This window comes from Prunus avium, chromosome 4, assembly GCF_965620075.1.
Source record: "Prunus avium chromosome 4, drPruAviu1.hap1.1, whole genome shotgun sequence".
Lineage (NCBI taxonomy): Eukaryota > Viridiplantae > Streptophyta > Magnoliopsida > Rosales > Rosaceae > Prunus > Prunus avium.
The window spans coordinates 36888871-36900887 of record NC_142287.1 but is presented as its reverse complement, the minus strand read 5'-3'; the positions used below and the strand labels follow the sequence as shown (position 1 = coordinate 36900887).

The following is a 12017-nucleotide window of genomic DNA, read 5'->3' as shown; positions in this document are numbered from 1 at the left end:
ATCGACGCTGTAGAGGTTTGCTACGAACAGTCTTCCACAATGTGGGCAATTTTATTTTAATTTTTTTAAATTATTGATGGATGTGAGGCGCCACAAACATCAATGGTCAAATTTTACCCACGCGCATGGACAAATTCTTCGTCAACTTTTATAGCAAGAAAACCTTGACCAGATGGAAATCATACGTGGTCAGATCAATCTTCCTCAAAAATTTCAGGCCTGCCATTCTGTTAGTTATTTTGCAGAACCCATTGCAATAAGGCCCTCCAGCGCAAGGGCCTGGCCCCGGCAAAAGGCAGCCCTAGGCCCCAAACCCATCTCCTGCCCGCACAGTCCAGTTCGGGCAAAATTTGACTGGGCTGTTGCCCGATGGCTGCTGATGTCAGCGGCTGTTTTTCATATATATATTACTGTTGGTGTGTGTATTCCACGCCCCAATAGTATAAAGAACTTGAAAATCAGCAGCTGACATCAGTGCTTACCCACCAACCCACAGAAACCAACGGCTACAAGCCACGTGGCTTCTCCTAGAGCCTCCGATCCAAAAATCTTATTCAATCCAGCGGCTGTCCAATTTTTGGCTAAAAAAACTGAAAAAAAATATATATCAAAAAATTTTGTAAAAAATATTGAAAAAATTTGGAATTTTTTTTCTATAAATACCTACCAATATTATTCACTTTCCACACCAAATCTTCATACAAATTCATCTCCTTCCAATATTTTTCACTTTCCACGCCAAATTTTCTACTACAAAATTCCATTTGTGCAAAAATACAAATGGCCTCTTCCATCGAAGCCGAAGGGTCGTGGATGAACTTTTGAAGAGGTCAAAATCTTGGCGACAAGGTAAAAGAAAAATTTGCCGTTTTATTCAATTTAATGTCATTTAAAAAAAAAAAATCTTGCATTTCCAATTTCATTTTTTTAATAGATTATTTAAGGCAAATCAAAAAAGAGGAAAACCATTACACATGGCTCCTCAAGTGAACAATGCCCGTAGTCGGTTCCAATGGTGAGTTCCATGTCGGAAATAATGGCACTATTATGTCCTCCGAAGGAAAATACTTCCCCACATCGTGATTTGGTGGAACCGCCTCTGTCAATGATTGAGTCGTCCTTGTACTCGATTGTGTCGGACTATGAGGACCGAGAGTATTTTAATTGTATGATGAATGAGATGTGAATTTTATAATAAATATGGACACATGGCAACCGAAAATCTTATCCGAAAATTTAATTTGAAAATTTTATTCAAAAATGTTATCTGAATTTTAGGTGATAATTTTGTAATAAATAGTGACACGTGGCAACTGAAAATCTTATCCGAAAAGCTTATCAAAATTAATGGTTTAAGTATAAAAAATAGAAAATAAATTAAAGTAAATAGTGTTTGCCATTGCCCTTGCCCTTCGGGGTGGAACCAAAAAAGGGAAGGCTGCCACTATTCACATGAATAGCGACAAACCTAATAAAGCCAGCCAAACAACCTTTCTTTCTCTCTGTGTTAAGCTACTGCCTGTCTCATCCCAGTCTAGATTTTCTATATTTATACCCTGCCCTGCAAGAAAACCTTGCCTTGCCTTTGTCTTGCTCTTGCCCTTTGGGGTGGAGGTGCTCTAACGTACGCAAGCGGTAGATGATAAGCTCTTTCAATTAGTCCACCACATTTTGAAGCTTTTGAGCAACTACCAGAGATAGGTCGCAGACAATGCTCTATCAAAGTTTGAAAAGCCAACTCAACCAACCTACCTTGAGTCCAAGTTTTTGGATCCCCTCGGCCTATAAAAGCCACTAGGACTATAAAAGCCAGCCAAACAACCTTTCTTTCCCTCTGTGTTAAGCTACTGCCTGTCTCATCCCAGTCTAGATTTTCTATATTTATACCCTGCCCTGCAAGAAAACCTTGTCTTGCCTTTGCCTTGCCCTTGCCCTTTGGGGTGGAGGTGCTTTAACGTACACAAGCGGCAGATGATAAGCTCTTTCAATTAGTCCACCACATTTTGAAGCTTTTGAGCAACTACCAGAGATAGGTCGAAGACAATGCTCAGTCAAAGTTTGAAAAGCCAACTCAACCAACCTACCTCGAGTTCAAGTTTTTGGATCCCCTCGGCCTATAAAAGCCAGCCAAACAACCTTTATTTCCCTATGTGTTAAGCTACTGCCTGCCTCATCCCAGTCTAGATTTTTTGTATTTATACCCTGCCCTGCAAGAAAACCATTTCCTCTTGGCTCTTGTAAATTAAAGCAATGGAGCTCCCAGCCTTCCACCCTTACCAATATGTCTTCCCTTCTCATCTCATTTATCCATATCACTTGGCCCCTGAAAACTACGTCCACTGGACTGAGACCTCAGAGTCTCACATTTTCTCTGTTGACCTCCCTGGTAAGTTTAAAAATCCCTCTTACTTTTTCTTTTATGGGTTTTTATGCAAGCGATAGTCTAAACAACTGTAAATTAATCTAATTTACCAGGAGGCAATTTGAACTTGGGTGTAAGAAATGGGCTCACTGCCCTAATCAACTGGCATGATTGACGTCTGACCTCTTTTGGTCTTTTTAATTCACCTTTCTTGTTATGTTTCCATTGGAATGGTTATGAAGGTTTGTTTTTGGTTGTTGTAATATGCATATGAGCAGGTGTTAGGAAAGAGGAAATAAAAGTAGAAGTAGAGGACTCAATATACCTCATAATTCGAACACAGAGAATTGATGAAGCCACAGATCCCAGCAGGAACTTTATGAGGAAGTTTCGGATTCCGAGTAGGGTTGATCTCGAACGGATTTCAGCTGGATATGAAGATGGAGTATTGACAGTCACAGTGCCAAAATTTTCAAGGAGGACTTTCTTTATTGACCCAGCTGATGTCCCAGAACGGCTTGAAGTTCTTGCAAGGGCTGCTTGATTTCAAACATGGCAATTATTAATAATTTTATTATTATTATGTTATAATTAGGTGCGAAGTTCTAGTACTGATGAGAGTGATGTTTCGTTTCCAATGAAGGAAATATAACCATATATGGGAAATTGAAGAAAGAGGATAAAACTGTGGGGCCAAATAATTGAAGCTGAACTGTGGGGCTTGTTTTTTGGTCTGAAAATGGCTTTGGATAAAGGCATCAATAGGCTCATCATTGAAATGGACTCAGCTCTTGGTGTTCAACTTATCCATCAAACTGATGTATCTCGGTTCCACCCACTTGCTGGCTTGTTGCAAGATTGCTGCACTCTTCTAAGGCAATTTGAGAATTACCAGTTACATCATATCTATAGGGAAAGGAATTGCCTTGCTGACTGCCTTGCTAGGTGGAGCTACAACCTTGACTTAGGCATTTGTTATTTTGATAATGCTCCTGCGTGGGCTAATGATGTTTTGGTTGATGACCTCTTAGGGGTCTCTCGCTCTTGTCAGGTTTCTATTGCTAATTTGTAGCTTTTTTTGGGGTTTTACCCCCCCCATTTCATCAAAAAAGAAAGAGGATAAAACTAGTGCCAAAAAATATCTTACGTCACGTCCCAATCAAACCAAACAGATAACTTGCACAGTTGGCCACATTTACGAAAAGGATTTTGTTCAGTCAAATTTATTGTGGTAGATATTTTCCGAGGCGGATCGGGAATCTGCTGGGAATTGAACTCGAGAAGATAATTTGCGGGCGGCAGTCATGGGGCCACAAGATGCAATGTCTCATAAGAAACCCGTTTACTTTTTTTTTACTTTTTGTTTAATAAAAGTTTTGGGGGAGTTTGGCTAATCTCACCACCAATGCCTGGGCAAACCCACAATCTCGAGCGGGAGACTTACCCCGGCACCCAAACCATCGTTGGCTGAAAACCATGTGCTTTCAACATCACATTGCACCAACTTTGTACAGTGGTAAAAACCAAGCATTCAATTTGAGATACGTCATAAGTTCTTACCCTACGCAATCAAATTGCCCTGCCCTTACCCCTTCTTTTCCCCATTGAACGTGTAAATTCAATTGCAAATATGCACATCAGATCCTAACAAAACACAGGTTTTTACACATTGCCTGCAAACTCAAAAACCTAGCCCTCCTGCAGTGGCCAGTTTCAGAATTTCAACAGCCTCCTTTAATCTTCTCTCTGTATATTCTCTACCAACTGTAACTCGGGCGTTCCTGCATTAAGATAACACTAAGGCTTAAAGCTCAACTGATAACACAGATCACATAAAAGAAGAGAGATTCTTTGCTGAAATCCAACCTCTTCTCATTGTTGGCCTTCTTGCTAAGTTCCTCAACAAGACTGTGGAGCCTTTTCAAAAGGGCAGGTGATTTGCGTACAGCTTCAACGCCTTTACGACTAGCGCATATCTTCTTCAGAAGCTCAGAAGCAATGAAATAACCCTCCTCCTTGTTCCTGATATTAAATTAGGTTATAGCCCTTAACCCAAGATGACAAAAAGGCCCCATACAATCTAACTTCCAAAATAATACGAACCTTAGGAACTCCCCTACAACAGTTTCTACTGACCCAGGACTATCAACGAGCACTTCAACCAGATGTGGATAGCGGGCAAGGTTCCTTAGAGTTGAGAGGACGTGCTTCAGAACCTCCTGATCAGGTATGCTTCGGCTGGCTGACCGAAAAAGCTTCAGCAGAGTTTTAATAGCTCCTGCCTCCACAAGTTTCTCACAACATTTATGAGAATGTTGTGTAGCCTTGTCTGTAAATAAGATTCAAAAGTAAGTGTATAACGCAAGAATTCGATTTCATGTAGGAGAAATGGAAAGACAAGATGTTGGAAATGGAGTTTTAGCATCATACAATTATTAAACACTTACCCAAAGTAACACAAGTATGAAGAATGCCACTGACACTTTTCATTGTTCGTAGTTCTGAAAGTGCTGCCACAAGTCTGTTAATAATGCGCATGCTATCATCCACATTCGCAGCAGACTTTTGCACTCTCAAGCGCAAATCCAGTAGCTCACCTCCTGTCTCTTTTTTCCTTGCCAAGTAACCTCTCCACCATGACTGTCACTCAAAACAGTTTTTATTTTTATTTTTAAATTTGCCGAATTCCGAAAATCCAATTCAACTAGTTTAACATTTCTAACTGCTAAAACATGCTTTTACATTCATGTCAAATCAAAATCATGAGAAATGTACACGGACTATTACATGAAACAAGTATATGTGTGAGAGCCCATCTGGTACCACTTTGGCCACATCAAGTGACATTAGAGATCCACAGAATAAAAGAAATTAAGGGAACAAAAACATAAATGGTATGATATGGTAAATTGCAACAAATATAGAATATCTTACTTGTATTACAACAATACATTGCTTCTCTCCAGTAGCTTTTTGCCTATCCAACCACCCTCGAATATGAGACTGAATAATGACTGCAGACTTTGTTCTTAACTTTAGCAACATAGCACCTCTCCACCACCTTTGCAATTTCAACACAGAGCAAAAGACTTTATTTAGTTCAGCACTCTTATAGAAGGCTCCTGTGCTCTTTGAAATACAACCATTGGAGATGACTGGACGTAGGGAAGAAGCACCTGCAACAAATCAAAACCATAAACATTTCTAAACTATAAGTAAAATTTAACTCACAACTAGAACCATTCGGGATAATTGTACTAATATACCTAAGAGCCTATTTCGACTAATCTGCCCCCTGACTATCGGTTGAATTTTCATTGCAGCTTGTCTACAACGATGAAATGCCTGACGGCATATGATGTATCGAACAGCACTTTGGATCTTTACTGCAGCCTCTCTTTGACACAAGAAGTAACTTCTGATCAACCAACCACGGCAGTATCTCTGAATTCATTAAGTACGCCTAATGAGATATGATATTTACAAAACAAAAACAAACACAATTGGCGCTCATCCAGATCATAGAAATATTGGGATAATGGAATTAATAGACAATGTTTTTACCACCCTATATGCTCAGAAGAGATGGAAAACTACTTACCTGGATTGCAACAATGACATGCCTACGTTGATCAGCTCCTCTCCGGGCAACGCATGCACGTACATAAGATTGAATAACGGTGGCTGATGCAGTTGCAATTTTGTATTGCTGATAAGCCATCCAACATATTGACATTCGCAAAGCACTTTGGATTTTTATTATTGCTTGCCTTTGAGTGTGAAACCTTCTTCTCAATAGCCAACTACGAAAATGACTTTGAATTTTGGTTGCAGCAAACTGCTGATAGTGAAGAGAGTGACGGACTGAAAAATTCTTCCAAGCAAGCTGGATTTTAACTGCTCCCCATATTTGAAAATCATGCAAACCATTTTCCTGGCACAGATTGGAAGATTTATCAACTAGACCAACCCCATGAATGTATCTTGATCTTGTAAGCCACCCACGAATATGTCTTTGGACAACAATGGCAGCATTGACTAGATCAGAAGTGCATGCATCATGAGTTAAAATGCTTCCACCTCGATGTCTTTGAGTGATCCAATTCCTTACAGCTCGTTGGATGAGCAAAACTGACCTTTTTAAGTTGAGAAACCCATGTCTGCCAATAATGAACATAGCATATCTCCTCCCTGTTTCTCGTTGTCTCCACCTTTCTGTATGATTAGCCAAATCAATCATGTTCATGAAAAATTCCATACATAAAGGGATATGAAAGAATCACAGAAAGGAACATACCACATGCTAACTCTTGAACTTGAATAGTGCTAAACTTTATGCGAGCCGGTTTTTGCCTCACACTTAGCCAAGCACGGAAAACTGTTTGCAAAAAAGCTGCGGCTTTCAACATCTTCAAAAACTTGCGACGTTCAATAGCTCGTCTGAAATGTGATTGTATCCTTTTTGCAGCATTTACTGGAAGTAATAGATAAGGATTCCTCCGTCAGAGAACGAATATAGCATACCATACTCACGATATCAGGACCAGAAGTAAAATGATAGCATAAACTTATATATTGAAAATAAATTCTTCCCTCCCGAGTAATAGAAAAAATAAGAGACAAAAAAAAAAGACAAATCACAAACCAATTTTACTCTGGACTCAGAAAACTGAATGGAGAGGGAGAGGAATTAATGGAACATGCATGATCTCCCGAAGTCAAAATAATTAAAATTATAAACACTAAACCATAGTTGACAAATAATAATAGAACATAGTAACTACTAAGAAAATTAGAAGAGAAAAATTAATGCAAATTACCAAAATATAAACAAAAATATTCCATTTCTCACCAAGATTTTTTTTTTGTTTGGTCGCAACCTAGAACCTGGTAAGAATAAGAAATGGAAACATGATGATGACTACTGTAGCATTGAACTACAGAAGATAATACTAATTACCTTTTTGAATATTAATATTGTCTTCGTTTGTGGAAACGTTATGTAAAGCAGGAACAGCTGGTTTGGTAACAGACTTATGGTTCCTTTCAGCCATATCTTGCCACCAGGCCTGAATGGCCTTAAACTTTATTACAGAATCTGTTTGTATATGCAAACATTAGAATACACAAAATTGTACTAAACAATCAATTTTAACAAATGAATAAAGAGTTCTAGTTAAATACATGACTCCAACAAAAATCATTTCCAATTATGTGAAAACCAGAAAACAGAACTCCTTAAAAGAAAACAATGAAATTATCTCCTTTAAGTTGTCTAAGACCTCTTTTACTCCATACTGGTAAATGAATCAGTTCTAGTGACATGATCATATGCTAAAGGACAACTACTAGAAAGCTTAGAAAAGAAACCTTCAGCACTGTGGTCATATGTTTCTTCTTGGATATGTGCTGCGTCCGGTCTTACAGAACATTGCATACATGAATATTTTCTCTCTAGACTCTGGCAATCACAACGCAAGAGTTTATGGAAATTCAACTGATCCTGCAAAGGAGACAGTCAATTTTAATCTATGATGACAACATCCACATCAATTTCTTTCCACAACAATACATCAGGCATTACCATATTTTTCTTGACAATCAGTTGAGATGACAGGAACACCAATAGGATCACCACACTCCGGTCATTACATGCACCATTATATTCAAGAATGTCACTTATTTGCAGAACCTGTTGAAATAACTCAAGATGACTGTGATAACAAACCATAAGATTAATTATAGAACACCTAACTAAATCTAAATGCAATTCCAACATTATTTTGACTTATTCTCATAGGTATCCAGATCATCCAGAACTAGGAAAAACAAAAACTAGATAGGAAGTTAATGATTAAACGATAATTAGCAAAGACTAGCACAAACCTCTGGAAAATTTCCCAATAATGTCAACAATTTCTGTGATAATAAAAAGTTGTGCACTGCATCTGAGTAATCAGTTGCTAACATGATTGATTCTTCGTGACTGGATTTATCAGGATCCTGTAATGTAACAGAAATTAATGAGAATGAAGTGAAGGAAACTAGATCTCTATATTCACAAAATCTGCAAGGCTGGAACAAATATATAGCACCTTTGATGACCAACCACAACAAAGTTGCTTACGAAAGTAAAAGTCCAGCAGGCACCATATAGCTTTTCCATCCACCAATGAAGAAAAACTGTCGACCTTGCAGTCATAATTTTCACAAATTGCCTGGAAAACCCAACGACAATGATTGTTAAGTGCAGAGCAGTAAAAAAATTTGTTTTTTAAATTGTGAACAGCTTTCAATCCTCCAAAAAATCCAAATAAACATTTAATAAGCCCAGGAATAACAGATTAAGTGATACAGTCCTCATGAAAACACAGTGAGAGACCTGACCAAACATCTATAGTTAATTGCCAAAAGAAGGAGGACACAACACTAATACCAAATCCAGTCTCAATTGAGATTAAAAAAAGCAGAATGATCCACTCTTATCCCATAAACCCCCCCTCCACCCTAAAAAAAAAGGGAAAAGCAAAAAAAATGGTGAAGGCCCTATTCAATCCCATTCTTGAATGAAACTCAAGGGACTTTACCAACTAAGTTAATGGGCACCTTCAAGTTGTCCACTTATTCAAACAGAAAATAACCTCCAGCCACAAGTGACTGATGAAGCCCAAGCTATTGATAGAAAAATATAGTTCCACTTTCGTAGTACAAGATGTTATCTAGACTCTAACTTGAACAGTAGGGGTTAAAAAGAAGAAAGAGCATTCACATCTGATCATGTTCTAGTAAGAAACACACACAGTAATATTCATGATCCATGAGTAGGACTCGGATGAAGCATATGCATCAATACAGATTATTTGTTTGTTAGATTGCATAAGAATGCTATTGAAACCCCAAAATAAGAATAAACTAATTAATTTCACATATAGCGGCAATACCTGAATCCACTTTAAAAGCATTTCCAAGGAAGAGGATTCAAAATTGATCAAGTTATCCTGTGAAACAGAAGAGGATGATTCAAAGATAATTGTGATGGCAACTCTAGAACATGTAAAGATAACAAGGAAAAAAAACGTTTAAAATAACACAAAAGGAAATAGAAATAGGACCAACAGATAAACTAAATTAAAAACTGATCCACATTGAGACAGACATACCCCATTTCCACGAATCTTGCAAATTTCCTCAGCTAAGTTTGTTTTCTTGATCAAAAGAGGTAGCTGCAAGTTCAATGAAAAAGTTAGAGGAGATTGTTACTAACAAGTAGATGATGGTAAACTCGTGAACCTGTAATATAATAGTTCTGAAACAATAGGAGAGAGAAAGGAACAGGCCTGAAAATGAACAAACATGTTCCAGAGCAATGAGAGAGTAAGTTCCTTGTCCCCATGAGCGATATCATCTTCCAGAATCATCATTCCATCTTCATCATGTAAAGCAACACCAGCCTGCCTAAGGTATTTCAGGGCAATGCCACAATTTGCCAAGTGCTTCTTATGCGTATCTGCTGGAACAACCATTTTCTGTTCATCCAATAAAAAATTGAAATCAATAAATAATATATAATATCCTGCTAAACAATAGCTGAACCTGCCTATTCATTCAAAATATAAAGAAAGAAAGAAAGAAAATAACAACCGTGAGGATAGATGTGTCATCTTGCAAAAGTTGAATGATCCTACAGAGGCGCACCCCATCTTGAAGATCAACAAATAAATCTGTAACTCGGAAGTCAAATTCAACAAGCGGATCCTGCTCAAGAACAAATTTCATTGGTAAATTAGCCAGTGCATAAATAATTTTTCTTTACGCTAAAATCTGAGTAAGAACAAGTTTCATTGGTAAATTAGCCAGTTTAAGAATAATTTTTGTTTACACTAAACTCTGAGTTGACTTCATGCCTCATTTTTTTAATATATAGAAATGGCATTCACATTAGGGTAAAGTGCCTAATCTTAAATCAATATTTCTTTCCCTCGCACCCTGAAAACACACACACAGACCAAATCTCATGTAAATGAGTGTCATACATAAAACGAACCACCTACCTGCTGATAAGATACTTTGTATCCTAAAATCACCAGATGTGCGAAAATATTACCTTCTCCAAGCATGACATCAGATGAGAGAAAATCTAGTTTGAACCACAAAAAGACAAAAGTCAACCATACAGTTGATAAAGCACAGTTATAGAACAATGGACGAGCAACTGAAGAGAGGAGTGAATCGACAATTACCATGGATCACCTGATGACTTGATTTAATATTAGATTCAACAGTAAACAATAAAGGAGAACCCCCATCCAGTCCATCAATACCATACTTAAGGGAAAGACTGCTCTGACATTTAGCTCTATCAAGGATAAGAACAAGCAACAGAAATCTCTTCAAAATGACATTTCCCAGAGCTTCATAATAACCGGGTCTGTAAAGACCCTCAACCATCTTGTTATAAGCATAATCCTTTGCTAGACTCGCATGTGCAAAAATTTGCTTCTCAATGATCATTTTCAAAAATCTGATTTCTTCATCAGAATTAGCATCTCTGTCGGACAACAAAGAATCACCACCAAAAACAACGTACAAGCCAATTCGAAGCCAAATTGGGTTGTAGCTCATGAGGATTCTAGTGGCCTTCTCCTTGAACCCTACATCAGTTACTAAGGGGCAATGAGCCTTCATCTTCAACCTCCCCTCATCAATATTCTGGAAAGAAGACAGACAGTCAACATGGTTCAGTGCTTATAAATATTTACAAGCCCTGTTTGGTCAAATGCTACAATTTTCAGACCAACCAAACGTATTCAAATGAAAACATGTAAAGGAAATTTAGCATGAGATTATAAGAATCCAAACCTTAGCTACTTGAGTCATCGCATCAAAAACCTCTTTGCAATTGCCCATGCTCAAATATAGTCGCATTCGCTGCGTCAAATCATCAACACTACACACATGTTCCAACGAAGACCGTAAGTTCGAATACTTGGAGCTTGAGAATGCCACAGCACTCACGGCCCGCCAAGATGAGTCTCGCTGCCGCTTCGGGTCCCGCCACGCCGAGTCGACCCGGACCGCACTGCCGGGCTCGCTATCCCTCTTCCCCTTGGGAAGCGTTCCGCCACGATGATCCTCATCAACTGACAAAGTGCAGCCGCAGGATCTAGGGTTTTGGAAGAGGAAATTGAGCCAGACGGTGAGAGACTTGGCCAAGGACTTGAGCTTTTGCTCCTTTTGAATTTGGACCTTGCGAGACGACTGTGACTGCTCGACCTCGAAGGCCTTGAGTTTTCTGGCCGCCGCTTTGGTACGTCCGGAGTTCGACTGAGCGAGAGATGGCCGGCGGCGAAATGACGAAGAAGTACGCGGGGTCTGCTTGGAGGCTGTGAAGAAATGGGGGCCAGGGGAGTGTAAATTGGAGATTCGCGAGGGGCGTTTCGGGGTTTTGAAATTTGAGATGTCTCTGAAGAGAGAGGAAGGGTTTCTATACGGTGACGGTGACGGGCATGACGGTGGCTCTTCGCCTTCCATTGCGAGGGCTTTGTCTGAAAATGGTTTTGGATTTGAATTTGAAATGCGGAGAAGAGAAGCGGGGAAGGGTGATGATGACGGTGGAGCGTCGCACGTGCCGGGAAGTGAAAGGACTTGAGCCTAA

General features: G+C 38.9%; 2 protein-coding genes across 2 annotated transcripts; one reads left to right on the top strand and one right to left on the bottom strand.

Moving 5' to 3' along the window:
• Positions 1-1536: 1536 nt before the first annotated feature.
• On the top strand, positions 1537-2953 carry LOC110763104 (HSP20-like chaperones superfamily protein). The gene is made up of 2 exons (XM_021965858.2): positions 1537-2386; positions 2641-2953. The coding sequence occupies exons 1-2, from the start codon at positions 2251-2253 to the stop codon at positions 2904-2906; spliced, it is 402 nt and encodes a 133-aa protein (XP_021821550.1). The 5' UTR covers positions 1537-2250; the 3' UTR covers positions 2907-2953.
• Positions 2954-3737: 784 nt separating this feature from the next.
• LOC110763037 (binding / calmodulin binding protein) lies at positions 3738-11988 on the bottom strand. Its single transcript, XM_021965768.2, has 20 exons — positions 11222-11988; positions 10603-11071; positions 10414-10499; positions 10004-10117; positions 9700-9888; positions 9523-9585; positions 9304-9360; positions 8458-8580; positions 8249-8365; positions 7947-8054; positions 7733-7865; positions 7323-7460; positions 6660-6836; positions 5964-6577; positions 5629-5806; positions 5297-5538; positions 4810-5002; positions 4466-4691; positions 4229-4384; positions 3738-4143 (listed from the first exon to the last, which is right to left on the bottom strand). The coding sequence occupies exons 1-20, from the start codon at positions 11891-11893 to the stop codon at positions 4044-4046; spliced, it is 4155 nt and encodes a 1384-aa protein (XP_021821460.2). The 5' UTR covers positions 11894-11988; the 3' UTR covers positions 3738-4043.
• Positions 11989-12017: the final 29 nt, after the last annotated feature.